The sequence below is a fragment of the Arabidopsis lyrata genome, assembly GCF_000004255.2.
Source record: "Arabidopsis lyrata subsp. lyrata unplaced genomic scaffold ARALYscaffold_2, whole genome shotgun sequence".
In the NCBI taxonomy this organism is placed as follows: domain Eukaryota; kingdom Viridiplantae; phylum Streptophyta; class Magnoliopsida; order Brassicales; family Brassicaceae; genus Arabidopsis; species Arabidopsis lyrata.
In genome coordinates, this window is record NW_003302554.1 from 17,421,429 (window position 1) to 17,443,520 (window position 22,092).

At 32.6% G+C, this 22,092-nt stretch overlaps 4 protein-coding genes and 3 long non-coding RNA genes across 8 annotated transcripts; 1 reads left to right on the forward strand and 6 right to left on the reverse strand.

Moving 5' to 3' along the window:
* Positions 1 to 153: 153 nt before the first annotated feature.
* On the forward strand, positions 154 to 557 carry LOC110230722. The gene is made up of 2 exons (XR_002333897.1): positions 154 to 257; positions 358 to 557. It is a non-coding gene; the product is annotated as an uncharacterized LOC110230722 (long non-coding RNA).
* Positions 558 to 3,293: 2,736 nt separating this feature from the next.
* LOC9325174 lies at positions 3,294 to 4,051 on the reverse strand. The gene is made up of 2 exons (XM_002889065.2): positions 3,872 to 4,051; positions 3,294 to 3,752 (listed from the first exon to the last, which is right to left on the reverse strand). Exons 1-2 carry the CDS (start codon positions 3,966 to 3,968, stop codon positions 3,616 to 3,618), a joined length of 234 nt encoding a protein of 77 aa, XP_002889111.1. The 5' UTR covers positions 3,969 to 4,051; the 3' UTR covers positions 3,294 to 3,615.
* A 1,922-nt stretch (positions 4,052 to 5,973) lies between these two features.
* On the reverse strand, positions 5,974 to 6,468 carry LOC9325175. The gene is made up of 2 exons (XR_002328904.1): positions 6,310 to 6,468; positions 5,974 to 6,166 (listed from the first exon to the last, which is right to left on the reverse strand). It is a non-coding gene; the product is annotated as an uncharacterized LOC9325175 (long non-coding RNA).
* Positions 6,469 to 8,717: 2,249 nt separating this feature from the next.
* Positions 8,718 to 9,901, reverse strand: LOC9325176. Its single transcript, XM_021035188.1, has one exon. The coding sequence runs from the start codon at positions 9,632 to 9,634 to the stop codon at positions 8,840 to 8,842; it is 795 nt and encodes a 264-aa protein (XP_020890847.1). The 5' UTR covers positions 9,635 to 9,901; the 3' UTR covers positions 8,718 to 8,839.
* A 79-nt stretch (positions 9,902 to 9,980) lies between these two features.
* On the reverse strand, positions 9,981 to 12,787 carry LOC9325177 (TOM1-like protein 2). 2 transcript variants are annotated; one of them, XM_021035187.1, is made up of 11 exons: positions 12,586 to 12,787; positions 12,440 to 12,492; positions 12,060 to 12,213; positions 11,891 to 11,969; positions 11,706 to 11,804; positions 11,497 to 11,610; positions 11,287 to 11,414; positions 11,118 to 11,199; positions 10,932 to 11,017; positions 10,658 to 10,861; positions 9,981 to 10,577 (listed from the first exon to the last, which is right to left on the reverse strand). In XM_021035187.1, the coding sequence occupies exons 3-11, from the start codon at positions 12,167 to 12,169 to the stop codon at positions 10,151 to 10,153; spliced, it is 1,329 nt and encodes a 442-aa protein (XP_020890846.1). In that variant the 5' UTR covers positions 12,170 to 12,213; positions 12,440 to 12,492; positions 12,586 to 12,787; the 3' UTR covers positions 9,981 to 10,150. The 2 variants fall into 2 exon arrangements, with proteins under 2 accessions (XP_020890846.1, XP_020890845.1); XM_021035186.1 differs by lacking the exon at positions 12,440 to 12,492.
* Positions 12,788 to 13,163: 376 nt separating this feature from the next.
* Positions 13,164 to 14,878, reverse strand: LOC9325178. The gene is made up of 2 exons (XM_021035189.1): positions 14,051 to 14,878; positions 13,164 to 13,568 (listed from the first exon to the last, which is right to left on the reverse strand). The coding sequence occupies exons 1-2, from the start codon at positions 14,755 to 14,757 to the stop codon at positions 13,514 to 13,516; spliced, it is 762 nt and encodes a 253-aa protein (XP_020890848.1). The 5' UTR covers positions 14,758 to 14,878; the 3' UTR covers positions 13,164 to 13,513.
* Positions 14,879 to 20,810: 5,932 nt separating this feature from the next.
* On the reverse strand, positions 20,811 to 21,817 carry LOC110224269. The gene is made up of 2 exons (XR_002328950.1): positions 21,617 to 21,817; positions 20,811 to 21,217 (listed from the first exon to the last, which is right to left on the reverse strand). It is a non-coding gene; the product is annotated as an uncharacterized LOC110224269 (long non-coding RNA).
* Positions 21,818 to 22,092: the final 275 nt, after the last annotated feature.

Below are 22,092 nucleotides of genomic sequence, written 5' to 3' on the forward strand. Positions count from 1 at the left end.
AATTACAGAACCTAATAACTGTTGTAGACTTTTTAGGAAAATAATTACGTAAATATATAACTTAAAGATAACAATTACTCATCAAATCTTTTTTTTTTGTTAATATTGTATCATAACAAGACCTAAATCAATGGACTACTTATTTTCTATATATAAGTGAGGTTATTTAGTCATCAAATCAATGTGCATGGTTCCACTCTCGCCGTCCCTCAGCTCTGCAAATCATTTGCTTCATTTTCTACATGTCTTGGACTAAGGTTCTTCCTATTCTTCTTTGATTTGAATCACGTACATCTCTTTTTTTTTTTTTTTGATAAATCACTCACTTTTATCTTTCTATGGCTTTATGTTTGATAGCCTCACGTTGAATTGAGGAGCTTCCCAGTGTATTCAGAAACTGGTCCTTCTACGTTACCTTAATCTACATATTTTTGTGTTTAGACAAATGAGGAAATGATTCTGATTTTTATTGTTTTGGTATATTGGTTCATGTTTGAGTGTGAAAATATTTGCAGGGTTAACCATAATCCGTTGTAGCTTCTTAATATTGATTTGGAGATGCTCTTAGTATTGATTTGAAAATTTTCTTTGGTTTGTTTACTAAAAAATATTTAGTGGTTTACCATCAAATGAAAAAATCATGTGATAAAATAACCTTTATAGATTAATTAATCTATATTTATCAATTTTTTGAGTAAATCATTTTCTAAATATATTTATTTTAATGTAGATTAGTTAAATTATGGTTACTATTCGTTATTTGACAAACTCATTTGGCTATATTACTTATTTTAAACCAAACTCATTTTGGCAATAAATAATGTTTATTTATAAATTAGATTAACCCCCAAAAAATTATTACCAAATATATAAAGATTATTTATGTCTAAAGAATAATATGTTGCTTTAGATTATTATTATTTATAAGGTTTCAAATATTATAAATATTTTAACCTTATAAGAAGTATAAATTAATAATATTTAAAGTATCTATAATATTTAATTCCATAAAAAGTTTATAATATTAATAATATTTGAACACTATAAAATTATAAATATTTATACTATGGAACCACTTAAAAGCAAACTTTTAAATTGACTCGAATTATATGTTTTCTAAACAAATGTGTTATTAAAAAAAAATGATGTTTAATTTCACGGGACGAGGTTATATGGTGGGACGGGTTTAGATCGATAATAATACCGGAAGATATACCACGGGTTAAAATCCTAGAAATAATAATCAAAATTCAATATATAATCTTAAACACTAAACAAAACAAATAATATTAACAAAATAATTACAACTTAAAATTAAAAACTTTTTAGTTAAAAAGTCGACCCGCGGTGTACCGCGGGTTAAAATCTAGTGTCTATACATTTTTTGTATCTATTTGGCATATGTATGAAATTAACATATAGATTTGGCATATGCACGAAATTTCATTACAGTGAATGTGAAAGATATAGTAAAAATCTTTTTCGGTTAAAGAAAATTCAATTGACATTAAATGCATTGTGAGGAACATGGAAATAAAGTAAAAACAAAAAGAAAAAGGAGGAAAACATATAAAGAAAAGAACATGGATTGAAATAATAAATACTATGATAGGAAAGATACGTGGGGTAGACACCACACTAATATGTTTGAAATTTTTTAACTTACAAAATGAAAATACTACTGAGCCCTACCCGCATCGGTCCTTCTTCTATTATATCTCCATGATAAAAAATCTCTTCTTTTGTTTTAGGAACATCGATTAAGTTGTAATATGTATCAAGTGTTTAGTTTTTATTTGAAAATGAAAAAAAAATTGGAGCACTAAACAATCCAAATATGAAATTAAACCCTGATCTTAGTTTTAAATATGGGAATGCATGCATAATGCATGTTCTAATGAAAATAAAAAGTCTAAAAGTCAAATCAGACATTTTTTCAACTATCTGACATCTCTTCGTCTCACGTATACTAATATACTATAATAAATGACCATTCTTACCCATTAAAGATAGAAATTAATTACGCAAACTATATGTATACACAGAGACAGAGTCGATAGTTCTTTCAATTCTTTCGGCTAACGCAAAATTCGGCTCATAAATAAGCGACCAAGAGATACGCTCAGTTTCACCGACAAAACCCTTACACACATATCTACTTGCCTTACATTACCAGAATAGTCGAATAGAGTATTTTTTCTTGTCGATGTTCATATTTATACGACTGACAAAAGTAAAATGGGATAAATATTATTGAATACAAAATAAATCAAATAAAGTTGCAAGCATTATTATACTCAAGCTCACTAAACAAAAAGGAGGAAATGCAAAAGAAAGAAAGAAAAAAAGATCAAAGTGGACCTTGGTTTGCCGACAGAGCTGATGACATATGCAATAAGAAAAGACATGTTACGGAGTATTAAATATTGTTGGATAGATTCAGGTAGTCCTACTTTTTTATTTATTGGGTCTCGCATTTAATATCATTTTTTGTTTTTTGGTATAAACACATTTAATATCATATGGTTGCTAAAGTAGGCCCTTTGGAAATTTCCAAATCCACAGGAAAAACATTTAATTACGAAATGCCCGACAGTTTTTTTTTTTTTTCTTGCTTTTTCTTTCTCATATAAAAACTTCAACATAGACATATGTGAGATCATGCTAACCCTAACCGTCACCGATATCAAAGCTTTGCCTCTCTGCTCGTATCTCAATTAAGCTTTAAGGAGTTCGAGTCCTTCCCTTCTGATAGTGGTATAAAAATACAAGGCACGCGTGTACGTATTTTTCATCTAGTTTTGTATGATTTTCATGTTTGGGTATATATCTTGTTCATTTCATTTTGTGGTGATCATGATATGTTATACGGAATTCCGATTGAAATCACCAACTATTTAGCTATATTTATAAATATATACACAAAATTTATTTAATTCATATACATATATGCTTAATTGAATTTGACATATGTTAAAAACTTAAAATCAATATATTCTTTTGCTCAACTAGAATCAACTAAAAACTTAAAATCAATATGTTATACGGAAGTCCAATTGAAATCACCAACTATTTAGCTATGTACTGTAAGTTGAATTATATTTAACCACATTGTATTTATTTGTTTATTTTTGCTTGTTAAAATGGGTCTGAAGAATCATGGACCGAGACATGTACATATCTCTCCGTCGAAAACTCATCATAATCCCAACTATACTAGAACTCAAGTGCGCAAAAAAAAAAAAAAACTTTTCTTGGAGAGGTCCCTGCCTTTCACCGTTGCCAATTGCTAGTTTGCAAAACACATTTAATTTTATATAACGGTCTACTAGACCTAATTACAAAGATTGTAACATCCCTCAAATAAACCTATATCGAACATAACAGAGGCAACACATGACGGGCCTCGACATTAATGGGCTTTCGTGGATAAGTTTTCTTCTAACATCTTAATGGTGACTATCCCAAAAACAGAAAAACAAGAAAAAAGAATACATAAATATCATTATACATTATACAAACTGCAACATATTATAACACGGATCTCATAAACTTTTCATTCTCCAGCAAATGATGAACAATATATGAAGAGTAGCCCATATATATCACCTTAATTTAATTAATTTGATAATAGTTTCTTTCATTGTAACCAAATTGAGACTCTCCGGGAGGACCGCGGCAATAAGGTGGCTCGAGACATTCCTTAGGAACAGGAGCGTAAATAGGTGGAGCGTACGAATTAGACGGCGTATCTGCAACACAGTCCTACCTTATTAATTCTATATTGATAAAAAAGAATGATATATACAGAGCTGTAATTAATATTTCATAACTGTATATACGATATGTCATGTTATGAACGGCAACATACCAGTAAAAACAACTCGAGCATGGGAGATTATGAAAAGAGCCAAGAATGAGAAAAGCATCATCATAAGGACCTTCGATGAACTTGGCGTTTTAGCCATTAAACAAATATCTTTCTCTTATTTTTATCTTTTTTTTCTACAAGTTAGATTTGGAAAGAGCCGAGTCATGTGAACTTAGGTGATTGGTTGATATTAATAGAGTCTACTACAGTATGTTAAGAACACATTTGCTAAATTTACAATAATATCCTCCGTCCTTGCCAATCGTCGCGACTCGCGAGGGTCCTCATCAAGAGGCCCGCCCAACCATTGTCTCTCCTCAAAGAGAAACTGACAAACTATGATTAAAACTCTAAAAACTTTTTTAAATGAAAAAATGAAAAGATGTTGTCCACAATTTCTACTTTTCCGGGCAAATAAGTAATAAGTTATTTATTCAATTTTCTCAATCTGGTTGTCCATCCACATGACTATTTAGACCTTGTGGTGTCTTTTGTCTATTTACAGTCACATACTTATCTGATAAATTTTATAAATTATCTAACTGATTTTACATGAAATATAGATAACTTGTTTGTTTTCGTCCGCATAACTTTTCATTGACCGGTATTGACTGACTATTGAGCGTCTGTTCATGAAATTTACATTGAACATAGAGTTCTGTCCGTATACTTGACATTAATAGCTTTTCAAGAGAGGCCATTAATGGAGCTCGATCATGTACACTCGGAAACCCATAAAGTGGTGATTCTCGTAATATATAATTAAAGGTAAGTACGAGTGTAAATATGTTTTTTTTTTTGTTTCTTTTGAATGAAAAGTGTAAATATGTTTTTATAGTATATGGGCATTTAATTTTTGAAATTTGAGTTTGATTGGTGACCTTAGATCTCATCTCAATATTCATAATTTCATTCGATCTCGATGTGGTTTTGGTCGAATTTGATCTCGTCTATATCCAATAATTATGGTGACAAAAAAAAAAAACAGAGCCAGCATACATTAGGCCATCTGGAAGCAGTGTTCAAGAAAGCGCTAGGCGCTAAGCGGGCGGTGACTCAGTGCCTAGCGCCTAGAACGCCTAATCGGGGCCTAGGCGATTTTTAGGCGGTTTAGACGTTTATAACATAATATATTATAAATATGATATTATATATAAAAGTTATATAAAATATTAATATAAAACTAAAAATTATGAAATTATAAACAAGAACTAGATAAAATATTTATTTATTTTTTATATTAAACAATATATGAATATTTATAACTATATATATATATATAAATAAAACTCTAATTGAAATTGAAAAAATACATTAAACAAGATCTATGTAATTTTAGGCGGTCAAGGCGGTTATCTAGACGTCGAATGAGAGCCTAGCGCCTAGTCGGGGCCTAGACGACCGCCTAGACCGCTTTTTAGAACAGAGTCTGGAAGCAACAATGAGAGTTTCTCAAAAACAAAAAAAAAATTAATATTTTAATTATTGAAATACAATTTAGAGAAAATTAACATCCATGCCACATTTGGTTCAATTTTTTTTTTCTACCACATTGCATGCCCATTGCCATTTATCACTCATACCACAATTACTGTGTATAATGACCGTTTTGCCCTTCTTTTTGTGTGCTCAAACTTCGAGGACAAAATTCATTGTTTAAGCACATAAAAGGAAGTTTACATACAGTTGTCCCCGAAGTTTGAGTCTTCCACAATTTCATTTTATTTTTGCATGTTAGCTGGTTTTTATCCCTCGATTTTAATTTATTGTTCTTCGATTTTAGTTCTCCTAAATTCTAATTGCGGTCTTTTCATTTTGTTTGATGTTTATATTTCGTTTGATTATTGTCCCCGAATAGGTTTATTGTCCCCAAGATACTTGTCATGTCTCCCAAATATTTGTTCCTAAATGTTGCACTTTATCTGCCACATCACCTGAGGACAAAACCGTATTTTTTATACCACAATACCACATGAATGTGGTATGAGTGGAAATTTTTTATCAAATATGGTAGAAATGGAAAGGTTTTGGTCAAATGTGATAGAATTGATCAAATTCTCTACAATTTAATTGTTATTTAATATTATATTATAACATGGATATATCATATATCTCCCAATCTTTTTATTCTCCACCAAATAATGATGAAAATATATAAAGACACACCCATACATCACCTTAATAAATTTATTTGATTATAATTCATGTGACCAAGTTGAAACTCTCATGGACGGCAAGGAGGTAGGAAACAAGCACGGTACCCAGATCCTGGGGGAGGGCCGCCATATGGCGTACCTGCAATACAAGTCCTAATCATATTTATAATAATACTATTGATACAATGCGATGATATATATACACGGACTATGGAGCTGTAAAAACAGTAAAATTAGATAATAACACGTGAGATTACATATTATTCATAAATGGAAACGTACCTGGAAGTGATTGAGCATGGGAGATTATGAAAAGCGCCAAGAATGAGAAAATAATTATCACAAGGAGCTTCGATGAACTTGGCATCTTAGCCGATGAATAAATCTCTCTTTTATTATTTTTTTTTTTTTTCTCTTACAAGACCTCGAAAGGTCTGTAATATGGGTGATTAGTATATTTATAGACTCCATAGTCTGTAATATGGGTTAGAATCACAATCTGTAAAATTACAAGAATACTCTTCAGTCCTTCGCGATCAGAGGGTCAGACTGCTTAAACATCAGACCAAAAAGATAAATGTGGTGTTTCGATTAGCACTATATTGGGGATATATCTTTAATCAAGTGATTAAGTTCATTTGACTCCATCTTCCCCACCGGAGTTCGACTCCACTAAGTCGCGTTACTCCGCGTAGTAGAGATTGACTATGGATCGGACCTTGTGAATCCAAAGATGTCAAACAAAAAAAAGATTAGCACTATATTTTGTGGCCTAAAACTAAAACAAGTGTTTTACTTCATTATGGACGGGCCGGACCTGAGCACGGCAAATACATCATCGTGCAATCTTTTTATTTTCTAGTAAATAGTGATTAAAATATGAGAATTTTAGGTGTGAGGGCATTTTTTAAATTTGTATTTAGAATACCATGTGTAACTAACTCGTAAATTTGATTCATTCAACATATATTATATCATCAATAAATCTTATATACTTTCCATGCGTATTAATATATTGTAGATAGATAAACTTTTATTGTTACAGAAATCAGAAAGCACAGCCAAGATCATCGAGCAATCTTTTATTCTCTAGCAAATAGCGACAAAAATATAGATATCAAACCTTATTCTATGTTACTATGTAATATGTATTTAAAGAAAACAAAAAAAATGTATTTAAGGAATATTCTTGTTTATTTCATGTGTGATAATGTGGGTAATTAGTATTTATAGACCTTTGTCTACTTATCATATGGGTCGAAAACAAAATTTAATGATATATTGATATTTCACAGAATGTGCATAACCCTACGCATTTAAGTATACTCCGGCGTACACGCTTATGGAAATATTTGTTTTCAACTCCAATATTTTACGTTATGTTCGAGTGTGAGCAAAAAACCAAAACAAATTCCATCTTAAAAAAAAAAAAGGTGTAGATAATCATTACAATCAACAAAATTTTTTTTTTCAATGGTAAGCTTGTTTGAAAATAAACATGCAATAGAAACAAATGCAAACTAACAAATAAGCGAATATTTTATGGTTTAAAATCACATTAAATTTTAAGAAGGCGACTAATCATTCAAAATGGGTATAACAACTTTTCTATAACAATTCAAGTATATATGAAATGTCAATCCCATACTGGAATAGTAGCGGAGTAAACATATTAATTAGACTTAGATTTCTCTGTGCTTTATTTCTTTCGAGTGACTTATTTGCTCGGTCTTGTGGTGCAAGAAGACTTTGAAATAATGTTCTTTTAAATTAACCAATCTTATTTTCTTTATCAAAAAATATGAACAGTTTGAATCAATTTGCTAACTTCTGTTATATCAAGGACAATTTTCTCATTAATGTTGTCAAAAGTGTCAATTTCTTATCTATTTATACTAAATCAATAGTCACTTTAATGAAAACTGCAATACTCTCTATTTGACATGTGACAAAACTCCCAAATTTTGCTCTTTCACTTTCGTAATCTAATTCTATTATTTTTGAAAAAAAATTAGAAAAAAATACACAAAATCTTACCACTTTCTTAGCAACCACTCATTCTCTACACGATCTCAAAATTATCACTTTTCCAAACTTTCTCCCACTTAAATTGAAAAAACCATCATAATGAAAAAACCACCGTAATAAAAAAACAAAAAAAAAATCTAAATTGAAAACAAAAATATTCTAAGATCTGATTTTCTTCGTAATCCACGATCTCTAACACAACTTTTCACTTTCGGCAACTCACTTTCTTCAAATATTAAAGTTAAAAATATTTAGATAATACTAGTAATATATCATTTCAGAAGCTGTTAAAACTTGCTGTAATTAATAGCTTTCACTTGAATTTGAGTTTAAATCTTGCTGGTGTACTATTTGTAAGGGTTTTCGTTGCGTCAATAATAGGTTGAGATTTTCTGGAACATTACTAAAGTTGGGGTCTCACTAAAGAAATTTGAGACATTTTAGTCATTTTTCAAAAGTACAACGAGGAATTCTTCACTTTTTGTTTTACTTACAATACTAATGTGATTAAGGTTTCGATTTTTTTTTGTTGACAGCGGTTTTGAATTATTATTGAGCCTGAATTTGCTCATCCGAATACATGTTACTTACCTTTTTTCAATAAAATTTGCACTAAGATTAGCTAGAAGATGCCAAAGTCGATCCGAACACTCGTATATACATATACAAAATCCAATAATATATATATTTCTAACCATATAAAAACCAACCATAATTTGTACAATTATTTCAAGATATGTTTGCTGTATATACATAGTTATTTAGTTATATTCATACATAATCTCTAGATCTTATTGAAGGTACAGTTGCGTTTAAAATGACAACCTCGAAGTATACCACTAGATTTTTTGGTTAGGTGAGCATCCTGAGACTCAAGGAATTTACAGATACATCTTCTTGATTGCCTAAATTTGTTACAACATGCTCCGCCTTGGTGAGGTTCCCCAGCACCTCCGTATACATGTGTATTGATGCAATGTCTAACTTCAGGTAGGCATTCTTGTGGCATTGGCATCCTATACTTATTACAATTGGGTTTAGAATAATGACAACCACTAAGTACACCATTAGCACCTTTGCTTAGCTTAGGATCATAGGACGAAAGGAATTTACACACACATGATACTGAGTTCCTAAATTTCTGACAACATGCCCCGCGGTATGTAGGTGCCCCGGCGGCTCCGTATATATGCTTATTGACGCAATCTCTAACTTCCGGTTTGCATACTTGTGGCATTGGCGTGGGCACCACCTTCACAGGTTCATCGGGCTTCTTAGGAATCACCACAATTGCCGGACCGGTGTCACCGCCACCCGAAGGCTTGCCGCCTGAAGCCCCACCCCTATAACCGGTGCCAACATTACTCCCATCCCTAATGCTGCCGCCGCTAGGGATATTTCCACCCCTATAGCCGGGGCCAGCATTCCCACCACCACCAAAATAGCCGCTTCCAATACCACCAGGATTCCCACTACCAACAAAGCCGCCGCCGCCGCCCCTGCCGGAGACTTTAATCGGAGCCGGAAATGATGTCAAGAGTATGATGACGGAAATGAGCATCAATGGAATGATCTCCATGTCTAATGAATTAGTCGAGCTGGTCAAGATGAATTTGCTTTCATTTGTAGAAATGATCTCTGCTTTATTTGACGGGTCTTTAACTAAAATAGGAAATTGTAATCAATGGTTCCTACAAAACATGCAAAATGGGAATTGATTCCTATAAAGAAGGGACGATGGTAATACGTTTATCTAGATTATTAGTTTCAACTAAACGAATAAATCGGCTCGAACAATGAATTTTTTAGTTATAGATATAAATAAATTAGCAAAGAATATAGATATAGAAACCAAACAAAGTATTTATAGTTGATTCAGTAGTTATAGTATTTTAAAGCTGTGTCGGTTGAGTGTGAAGTTAGACAAGTAAAACGTATGGTTGTTGGTATTGTCGGATACTATCTCTAAAATTTTCGCTCATTATTTGACAAATAAGGCACACTCTAATATCATCATCACTCTCTGAAAACCAAAAAAAAAAACATGTAAAGAAAATGAAAAAAAACTTGAATGGTAAAGCCACAAGCAAATGACTCAAAGCGACCTATTGTTGGGCTTGGAGGACCTGGTTTTGGCGAACTCAACCAGGTCTTTGAAAAGCAAATCCTCTGGTTTCTCTTCTTTCTTCGGTTCACTAGTTGTCAAAGCAAGGTTCCGGGTCAGTCCCTCGTAAGAGGAATCTGAGCCGCTACTCGAGTGGTGATGCTCAAAGAACTGTTGCCTCTGGTTGTGCCTTGAAGGCGGAGGTGGAAGATTCCTAATTACCTCAGAGGATTTGCTTTGTGGACTTGCATCATCGAAAACAGGAGAAGAAGAAGCATGAGGAGGCTTCTTTACTCCCTGCGAGGAGGAGCCTTGAGGTTTATAGACATCCCCACTAAGGAAATCCACCATACCCGAATCACTACCATGTACTGGTCTCATTGTAGGTGGTGGTGGTGGTCTGAAATCTCTTGAAGACCTTTAGAGATTGAATTTACAAAGTTAAAAGTGTCGAAAAAGATCATATATAGCCTTCCAAATAGGAATCATCATTATTACCTGTGAGCAAGCCGAGCAAACTCATCATCTGATTCGTCATCTTCAACATCATGATTGATGTTGGCAATCTGAACTGGAGGAGGAGCTCTAGTATTCCTTCCATTTGAAGGAACAGAGCTGACCTTTGCGATATCATCGTGACGCTGAAGAACACGCTGCAAATTATCGTTTAATGCCAATCCCTGACACAGAAGTTCCTCATCTCTGGAGAATTCAAAACGACCTTTCAGCATCAAATGGGGATGAAAGGATGATGCAAGTAACAGAAACTTACGTTGTAGTGTTCACAAGAGTCATTACACGTCTTTGATAAGTACGACATTGCTCAACTAAGTCAACTATAACTTCTTCTTTTAAACTCTGTAACAACACATCAAGACGAAGTAGCAGCTTCCATTACTTGAAAGAAAACCAGCAGTTTCTTCTATTCATTATGCATTAGAGTAAGCAAAATTCCTACCTCGGGATTCCCGGGATCAAGTGCTCCAAGCATGTCCATCAAAACATCAACTGATCCCTCAGCGCTTTGAATCTCTTCCAAGCTAAAAAAAACTCAACAAAACTATAAGACTCCACCACCCATCCAAAAGAAAAAGAGCACCACCATCTATTCTACTAGAAGAGAGTACCTGAGGCTAGAAGCAACATCTCCTTGCAACGACGCCTGAATAGCAGCATCATCATCTGGCTGAGTCTGCGGTGGAGTAAAGAACGACAGACTGCTTTCCGTTCGAGGTGGAAACTCAATTCCAGCAGACTAAAGTTATCAAAATGTAAAACCATTTTGTCAAAACGTATTAATAGATGAATAAAAAGACCTTATCACATGTTTAACATACCCTGAGATCGTTATAGGCATTGTAGTATTGTGGGTATCGACCTCCACGTCCACCAAAAGCTTCTTGCCATGTGTCTAACAAACTTAGTATCTTTTCCCTCACATTCAGGTCCGGCTGCGAAATTATGTTAGGAAACTTACAAGGTAAGAGAGATACCAATGGAGAAATTTGAGATATTAGAGGCAGGTGAGGTGAAATTATAGCAACACCTTTTTCTTCACTAGTTTGACCATGTCTATCAAAATATCACGGTCAATGAAAAGCTGGTACACATTTTCGCCACAATTCTTACTTAAAGTTTCCAATGCCTGCCCCAAAAACCGACAATGAGGTAAACAAAAACATGAAACCAAAACAAAGCATTGAATCCAAGAATGGAGAAACCAGTACTCACATAAAGTGCAAGAATCTGGACTTTAGAGTTTTTACTTCCTAACCGCTTCTTGAGCACTTTCACAGCTTCTTTTGCTTGACTAAGGACTCAAACAATGCCAAACTATTCATTTCCAGCCACAATCTGAGAGTTTTCTGATTACAAGAAATATATGTATCAAGGATTATACCTAGGATCCATGTTGATAATATCACACAATTCAATGTTAATAGCCCAATCTGGACCAATCAGCATATCATTTGTAGCCCTTTCTGCACACGCAGCAGCGTCATTTGCCATCTTAACAACTCTTATCAATCAAATCCCACAAGTTTCCAAATTTCCTATAAGCACAAATGAAGACACCATAATCACTTTAGTCCACAAGCAAAATTCAAAGACTTTTCAAAGCTTAAAAAAAAACACTAAGCACATCTCATTAGAAAGATTGCAACAGAACAAGAAGAAAAATGTTGTAAAATTCAATAATAGAAAACAAACCCATGAACAATTAAAGCCAGGAATTCAAAAAAAAAAAAAAAAAAAAAGCCAGGAATTCAATAAGCTCACAAGTATTAGTCTTTCCGGTGATTGTGATTACGCAGAACCAGAAAGTAAAACAGCTACTAGCAAGGAAAGAACTCGAAGGGTAAGACAACTTAGAACCAAGACTTTGAGATTCGAACCAAAAAGAGACAAAAGCAAAGATCTTTTACCTTGTCAAGTGACCTAAGAACCAAAAACAAGAGCAAGCCAGGTTTTGTAAAATCTCAAGATTTAAAGAAGATGAAACAATTTAAAGGGTTTATCGAAAAACTATCAAACACGGTAAGGATTTTTCAGGTGTCAGGTCAAGTCGCCGTCCTAGAATCAACTGCTGACTAATCAAAGTTGCAAACTTGTGTTTTGGGTTTTGTTTCACTTTTTGCTAATGTCACCGTCGGTGATATTAAGACAAAGTCACCGTCGACTACTAAAATAATACTATTTGTGTCGTAATTTAAACCATCATTAGGGAAGCATTTGTGGTTACAAGATGAAACGGCGTCGCTTTCCCTATAGGTTTTTCGTCGTTGACTTGTGTGCTAAAATAAAATAAGAGCGTTTTCTAAACGCAAAAGAAAACGCGTTTACACGAGAAGATGATAATCTCACACAAGGTCCACAATGAAGACCAAACTCTATCATCAACCTCACCAGAAAAAGAACAGAGACACATTAAAGGGACTCACTCTTCTTGAACTTGAAGTGAAGGCAAAGATTACTTATTGAGTAGTGAATCAAGTACATAAGATTCAAAAAACATAAAAATTTGATATTTATTGATGAGCATTGGTACACTATTATTAATGGTTTATGTTAGCAAACGCTGAAGTATCTATGTACATAGCATTATCAAGAACTCACTCTATAGATAGATACATTGCATAGACTTACAAAAAGAAAGACTCAAGAAACATAGGAGAGAACTACAAGAAGAAGAAAAAGATAGAATCTTTGTGGTACATTGAAGACGTTGTTCATGTCATCTTCATCGTTCACGGATTTATAGACTCCACTAAATGTGGCTCGAGTTATATGAACCGGTTAGTCTTCTTAGCCAAAGAAGTGAATAACCAACCAACCATTGAAGAACTTTTCATTTCAATCTCGTAGATGTACATTCCAGAGGAAAGATAAGCATCCCCTGTTTTCATCCCTGTATTAAGAGATCCCACAATTTAAACATTAAGAACACCAAAAGTTCTAGAGATGGCACAAGAGATTGTGTAACGGAATTAGGAAACATAGACAGAGAGACTTAGGCATGAATCTAGCCACAGCACAGGATTCTCAGACATAATCTTTGGTAAAAAAGTCTAAAACTTGAGGTCAAAATCTCGTGCAACCAACGCAACTAAATTGACCATTTCCATGACCATTAACTTCAAACCCACCAACAAGAAAAACGACCAATTTCACAAACTCTTGACACGATTCACATGATGGAGAGAGAAGAGTATCACAAAACAATTCACACTCTAGGAAATTATCAAGAAAAACAAAAGCTCACAAAAAGCAAATCCAAGAACTAGATGCGAAATACGTCTACGGATTCTTAAATAAATTTTGGCTATTGGCTCTAATCGTATAATGAACAAAGCTACAAAAACCTTATAACTTTTCAGAGTTTATGCATACCTTAGACTGTTTCGACTTCGATCACTATTACTTCTACTGCTACTACCACCACTGCTCTTTGAGCTCCCACTGTTGATCCTTGAGACAACACTTTGACTCCTACGCGATTCTGACAATCCATCCTTCCACCAATCTTTATCCTCTCGTTTCATCGAAACATCAGAGATCGAAGGTCTTGGAGAAGAGATCCAAGACTTTTTACTTGTCACAGAAGAATCATATTCTTCATCATCATCTTTCTTCTTCGTCTTTTTCTTAGCACCCAAGCTAACAGGAAACACCAATTTCAGAAGAAACCCACTGTTATTTACACCTCCGTTTCGAATCGGATCCACCCATTTATCACTCTTCGTCTTCCTCACGACTTTACTCGGTCTTTTATTTCTCTGAGGCATTTCATCGAACACCTTCCCTTCCTTCTCTTCCTCCGTGTTAACCTCAACGAGATCCTTCAACGAAAGCTCGTAACACGACTCGGGCATCTTACTAACCATATCCATGAGCTCACGCTGACCACGAGCGATGACTTGAGCCTTCGAAACAGGTGAGAGATTCTGGTAATTGTTGTGCAGGTGAGGAGGACTTTTCGGTGGACTTGTTCTCCACAGAGGAGGCGAACAGACGCCGGAATCTGGATGATCATCGAAAGCTCTGGGAAAATTCAAATGGGTATTGAACGATTTCGACGAAAGATCAAAGATTGCCATGATTTTACTTTTTTGAAGGAACCAAAAAAAAATAAAAATCAAGTTTTTAGAATTGAGAGAAGCTTTTTTGAGTCTTCTTGTTCACAACTCTCCCCGTTAAACACGCCTTTCGCATCAACATTGTATAATTTCTACAATTTATAAGATTTGTTTTATTATATTGGAAATTCTAGAATTAAATAAATAAATTGTTTTAAATTTAGGGTATTATTGTAATTTGGTTTATATATGATGATTAGCTTATATGAATTTATTAATTATCACGGAAAGCGTGCGACGGAGATAATCTAAGCCATTGATTATTTTATTACTAATAAGATAAGATACGTATATTATATGATCGTTTTTGTTTTATTTTCAGCACCAAAATAGTCATTTAGTATCATTTACTTTGGGGCTTAAATTACTCGTCCCTACTTGTTTACCACTAACTAGGATATGACCCGCGGTACACCGCGGGTTAATTATTTGATTTTTTTATTTTTATAAATTGATGAATTTATTGTGTATAATATTTTTTGTTGTATACCGCGGGTCACATGCGTTGTATCTAAAATAAAAAATTTTAAGTTGTATTTGTTTTGTTTAGTGTTTAAGATTGTATAATTGTATTTTGATTTGTTATTTATAGGATTTCACCTGTGATATATTGTCTCGTATTAATATTGACCCAAACCCGTCTAACCATATAATCTAAAATGAAATTAAACACCATTTTGTTATATTTTTAATAACACTTTTATTTAAATGTCATATAATTCGAGTTAATTTGAAATTTGCTTTCAAATAGTTTCCATGTATATTTTTAAATTAGTGTGTGTTTTTGGACCAACCCGTAAAAACAATTTATAATTGTATCTTAAAATACTAATTAGGATTTCACCCGTGATATACTGTCCCATTTTAGATAATTGTAACAATTAAAAAAAGATCCGAATGACTCAATTTCGGGTCTGAATAAAATAACGACATGATTAAATGCTCAATTTGTTCTTAAAAATGTTAATATAGATTACACACATATTTTTATTCGTCGATTGAGTAATATATGTCCGTTTTAAAAATTTTGAATTGTAACATATGCAGAAAAAAAAAACTAAAATTTACTAACTATTTATATATTTTATAATAATTTAAAATAATATAAATATAAGATCAAATAAAAGTGAAATAAGAATCATATATTTATGTTTAAATTAGGTAGAGAGGTTTTAGGAAATTAGTGCAAATTTGTTATATTAGCATTAAATCATCATATTTGATTTCTTTATCTATAAAAATAGTGGAGAATATACCATAAATAAAGCATTTAAATATAGTAATTAGTTGAGAAAGTATATATATTTTAGATTTTATTAATTATTTTCGTTTTTTAATTTTGCCAAAATTTAAGGAAAGATCCGATTGAAGATTTCCGGGTCAAAATTAAACAAATTTGACCCGATTTGGGTACCCCAAAATCTGCTGCAAAAATGTATAGTAGATAACACGATGGGGCTTATTAAATGCTCTCGCCGTCTCGAAAATCGTAGTGGAAATAAAAATTAAACAAGAAAATGTATTTCCTCTTTTTCTAATTTTGTTCTATCATTTTGTATAACTGGAAATCTGAATCCTTGCTAGTTGCTAGATTCGTCTACAATCCCGTAATGGGATCAAATACGGAATTTAAATAAAGGAAAGATAGTATGGACTAAAGGATGGCTCTATTATACTTTTTATAGATTATTTTGGTTCAAGTAATTTTGATGCTTTGTAGTATATAAAATGCGATAAAGAATTTTCCATGATGTAGAATAAAGCTTTTGATTGCAACATTTGTTTCTACTTTCTAGTAGTTTTAGAACTTAGAAGTTAGAAGAACTGGATTTTCTTCAGATAAAGTTGTTTCATCTGCCGTAATTTTTACTATGTATGGTAAATATAGAGGGTTTTTCTCTTTTGGACAATTATGAAGGACAAAAAGACAAACCCATTATACACGCTTCATAATTCTCCAACGTGTGTGTTAATCTAGACTATGAAGACGGAAGATCATTTATTTATTTCATCAGTTGATTTCAGTTCCATACCTTAAAGTCATATATGATAATTCCTTTTAAAAGGATCCGCTTCTTATACACAAGACTTCGGCCTAACATATCAGAAGTTTATTACATAAACTCGAAAAGGAAAAAAAAAAAAAAACTATCAGTTCATACAAACGGTAATATACAAATGTATGCCAGGAAAAGAAAATATGAACAATATAAAAACTAACTAAAATAGATACCTTATGAGTTATGATCGTAGTATAAATTGAAATCGCTATGAATGCTTCAATTGACAATCACGTCTAACCATATGATGACAATATTAGCAATAAATATAACATTAATAACAAATTTGCACACGTCCCTTCATTTTTTTGTTAAATGTCCACGTGTATTTGTCTTGTTGCTAGCGTTCACTATCTTCTCATGGTTCGTTTCTTCTTTATAAGACAACATTAAGACATTACGCATCCACCTACGCAGTGGCGGAGGTAGCATAGAAACATGGGGGTCAACTGACCCCGGTGAATTTTCAAAATCAAACTAATATTATGGCATATTTAAACAAATACATAGATATTTGATTAAATTCCTATAAATTGACCCCAGTGTCCAATATGAAAACTACTCTTTTGACCCCTTAAACCATAACTTTTTTAATATTACAAAATGATATAGACTATAACCACTAATTGTTATATATAAGTTTCTTTGTTTTTAATTTTATTATCATGTTTTAGACAAACCAAATGTTTTTTATAAATATCAGAATTTCATTTTTGTAAATGTAATAAAAAAAACATAAGCTATATGCAATATAATTTGAAGAAAAAAAACAACCACACTTTATTAAAATATTTTTTATATTTTGACCCCGGTAAATTTAAATTCTAGCTCCGCCACTGTCACCTACGTATGTTGCAGTCGGTCACCAGATATTTATTAATTTTTGTTTTTAAACATCTATTTTGTTCAAATTCGACTTTACTATTCTCATTGAACTAATCATATAGATTTAGAAAAAATAAAATCATATGTCATAAAATGAAGAAATTATGCAACCGTATAATTTTCTTATTTGTTTATTTTGTGGAGATACCGTAAAGAATGTGAATCCGAATTGCGAAGATTTGAAGGATCCATACCATTGGCCCATTGGGTAATGAGTAGTGCCCAATATGTCATCAAACATTTTGCAGCTTTCAACCCAATTTGTTTTCCTTTTAGAAATTTACTTAACGGACACTCTTTAATATATATCACAATAATTTCAAACCGCTACTCTCCAAAACTCAAGTAATGAATTTCTTATAATATGTCAACAATGATTTCTTTCATATTTAGAAAGAAAAAAATGATGATTGAGAACTCAGAGTAGCATGTAAAAAAGGTTATAGTTGGGCTGATTGTTGTTTGGGTGTGAATAATTCACTAATAGAAGAAGCAAAGCAATCTTTGACCAAAAAAAAAAAAAAAGAAGAAGAAGTAAAGCAACAAGCCAAGTTCGCGTCAGAGGAGTGGGAAAATTGCCTATGAAGTTTGATGAACATAGGCTTGTCATGTATTGCTGATCTTGGATGATGTAATCAACTAATCATTTATCTGCTTGTCGCTGGAATTTGTTTCTGCGGTTGACTTATCGCACGGTGCAATACATACATGATCAATACATTGAAGAATGAGGCAGAGGATATAAGGTGTGGAAGAATTCTTCATCTGTAAAAAGCATCTCAAATCAACAACAATTTGAGGTCAGTTCTACGCTTTTAAAGTCGTAGAACATAGTTTGATCCATTTTTGAATTGGTAGTATAGATATCTCCATCTATAGAGCTACATGTACAACGATTCTTATTGTTACAAGGTAAAAGAGTGGGTAGAACATGTATAGCTTTCTTAGTTATATATACGTCACTCATCAAAGAATTGTGACTGAAAAGAAAAGAATCAAATTGTTTTAGAACATAATGTATACAATGTTCTGCTGAGTAATCTCCAGGAATAATAACAGCATTGAGACATAACATCAAGATCATTATCCTTTTGGTTTTCTTGTCCAAGAAAAAATAGTAGCTGTTGACTTTCAAAACTCAATGCAACATGTGACAACAGGCTCCGAAACACCAACCTTTATGAGTGGATTAAAGTCGTAAGCATTAACAAACAAGTTTTTTTGTTTGTCTTGGTGAGAATTGAAAATAAGTGTTGTTTCAAAAACAGTGTTTGAAGATATTCTTTTGTTGTTCAACATTTAAGGTGGGAGAGGTTGAGGCCATCACATGTTCCACTAAGCAATGTCCTTTGTAGGAAAAGCACTTTGGCTAACTTTTTTTTTTCTTTTTTTGGTGTTGTAATGAAAATAGAAGATAAAGGAATTAACAACGAACACAAAATGTGGGATACATTATTATTAGAGTCAATTAGCTGTATGCTAATTATCTGAGAAATAATTAGCTTGTACATACACAACTTTTATTCTTTGCAAAACAAGAGAGATAAATCTTTGGTTTCGAAAAAATCGGACGAATTTACTCCTGGAATAAAATACATGTGTATTTCCCGATATATCACTATATATCATGATATATAATCAAAAAAAGAATGGTTAAAAAAACCAGAAACTGATGTTGGATCATAAAAAACCAATCAATCTCTATGACGACTCTGCAAAGAATCCTCCAAATCAAGATCAACAACAACACGATTCAAGACATTATCTTCCACTTATTCTCAAGTTCCTTAAACCTCTCAACATCAAACTTATGACTCTTAAACAACTTCCTCTGCCTAGAAAGAAACAACCTTTTCATGAAATCTTGATACGTTGGGTCTCTTGAAGTCATCAAGAAATAATCATAACCCACAATAATCCCAGTAGTTGTAGTTAAAAACGTTATTTATTCTTAGCGTCGTCGGTTGACGGTGTCTCAAATCATCTCTAACAGAAGCTCAATAATAACGAACGACACCCAAACATACGACGTCTCTATATCAAAATTTTTTTAAGGTTTATTGAGTTCATTTTAATCAGAAAAATGCGACGAGTTTAATGAATTCAAAATATCATAATGTTAGATGCAATCAGTTCCACAATTAAGAAGAATCATTTGTTTGGGGTTATCATAAATCAAATAAAAAAAGAAAAAGAAAAAAATAAATAATAAAAGGAAAGAGAAACAAAGAAGGAAGGAAGAAAGAATGAAGTGTTTGATTTTAGGGGTATTTTAGTCTTTTTATCTTGTTTTCAGTTGATCATTTATTTACAGGTTTGCCACTTCTCCTTTGACTTAAATACTTCTCAGTCTTAGGGTATGTAGTGTAATTACTCTTATTATTAAGTCTTTTGTATATCCCCATTCACATCAATTTATAAAGTTAGCTCTTTTTCAAGAAATCTCTAGGCTTCTATCGTCATAAAAAAACTCCCTTTCAATAATCTTTTATGAGACAATTCAAATTTAGGTATCAAAAGATAGCATTATGGAATTTACGAGCAACCTAAATGCGAGGAGAAGCTGTATTTCACATCTCCAATCGAAATTCAGCATTTATCTAAGTGTAATAACAATTTGATTATTTTTCTTAATACGTTTTTCTGTGAGTTTGAACCGGGATCTTTTATAGAATATATACTATCTTCGGTATAAGAAAAAGAAGAAGAAGGATATTTTAACTTTATTTATCTCAGAAGATTAATTATATCTAGTTCTTGATGCTATGAAACATTGAAACCCATAACACGAAAACCTTTGACATTGTTAGACTTATAATTAAAAAAAAATTATCATTCCAAGATCCATTTCTTTATAATTTTTATAAGAATCTTTGTAGGAGTAGTGAATTATTGAAAATTTGGCTGGTTATATGTGTACTGTTTCTGGTTGACAACAAAATATGTGAACTGTTTGTGATGTATATGTTAACTAGTATTAAGCCCGTACATTCGTACGGGCGAAATTTATTTGATGATAAATAACTGTAGTTTCCGTTTTCAAACGTAAGTGTGGGTTAGTCACATTAATACATATATGATCAAAATTTAACATTAAAGAGATTGAAGGAAATTATTCAACGTACAATTTCAATAACTAATAACTTCTCAACAATGATCAAGCTCAATCGTACTGAACGCTAATTAAAAAATTATGTGATACCAAACATTCAATGGTCCTATCACAAGAATCAACAATGGCCTATAAGTTTTAAATCACCACAATGCTTTTCAGAATGCCGTAGATATGTATCGACGTTAGCTTTTTGTTGTACGTGGTGAAACGCCACCCTTAGCGAGTTTCTAATTAGAGATGTGGTGGCGAAACAATTTGAGATCTTATGGTCAGTCGGGAGATTCAGTGGCTTGATACACATGTTTGAGAACCTTGTTTTCAACTATCACTTTCTCCGGGAGCTCTTATGTCTAACTTGTTGCTGCCCAAAAAAAACCGAAGTTCAGAAAACCAGAGAACCGATAGTGAGATATACAAATGAAAAGAGAGATATCCTTTTCCAACAGAGAACAGAGATATTTGGTCGAGTAATCTACAAAAGGGATGTATAAAACAAAGAGAAGTAAATCAGAAAAAATTGTGGTTCAGAGAATCTAACTACAGATCGAGTAATTATTGCTGCTTTTTACGTTCGTTATGAATAATGTTTTGAACATGGGGTCACTTATAACAAAAAAGCAGTAATCGACATATCTAGTAAAATCAAATTATTTATATATAAATAGATAAAAATCAAAACAGAGAGAAAAGCAATATGTTGATTACATGTTCGTCTAAAAAAAAATTCAGATTTTATGGTGATTTGGATTATTGGGATCACCTTATGAGAGGAGGAGGAAGACGACCAGAGGTGGAAAGTTGGAATGAATGAACTGTGAGGATGAAATAAGAATTTGGTGTTAAGGGATCATGTTCGGCTGTCGAGCAGGAAAGACAGTTCTATAATAGTAACAATAATTTTTTTATGGTGATTTGGATAAAGTGAAGGGAGAAACAATTGTGATAATCGATTGTGTCATTGTGTGATATATATACATGGCGATTTGATGAAACTGATGAGAGTAGGAAGTTAAATTTGGGGATCGTGGAATGCAAAGAGGAGATCGTGGGATTTTGTTTCCCAATTTAAAAGAAAGAAATTGGTCTCGACAAAGGTAAGAAAACAATAGTGAAACAAATAAAGAGTGGGATCATGCCTTTTTTATTGGCTTGAGGAAAACTGAAAAAAAGAAAAATATTAATTAATTAATTATTTTTCTGTAGAGTTTTGATCTTAAAAGTGAAAGAATTGGGATT

Coding starts and splice junctions, on each gene's coding strand:
- LOC9325177 (XM_021035186.1), bottom strand. CDS start 12,169: ATGGCAAATGACGCTGCTGCGTGTGCAGAAAGGGCTACAAATGATATG. Junction 11,415..11,496: donor ATGCCTATAACGATCTCAGG/GTATGTTAAACA, acceptor TGATAACTTTAG/TCTGCTGGAATTGAGTTTCC. Junction 11,018..11,117: donor TTGATCCCGGGAATCCCGAG/GTAGGAATTTTG, acceptor GTGTTGTTACAG/AGTTTAAAAGAAGAAGTTAT.
- LOC9325176 (XM_021035188.1), bottom strand. CDS start 9,634: ATGGAGATCATTCCATTGATGCTCATTTCCGTCATCATACTCTTGACA.
- LOC9325174 (XM_002889065.2), bottom strand. CDS start 3,968: ATGGCTAAAACGCCAAGTTCATCGAAGGTCCTTATGATGATGCTTTTC. Junction 3,753..3,871: donor TGCTCGAGTTGTTTTTACTG/GTATGTTGCCGT, acceptor ACTGTGTTGCAG/ATACGCCGTCTAATTCGTAC.
- LOC9325178 (XM_021035189.1), bottom strand. CDS start 14,757: ATGGCAATCTTTGATCTTTCGTCGAAATCGTTCAATACCCATTTGAAT. Junction 13,569..14,050: donor CGAAGTCGAAACAGTCTAAG/GTATGCATAAAC, acceptor CTCTTAATACAG/GGATGAAAACAGGGGATGCT.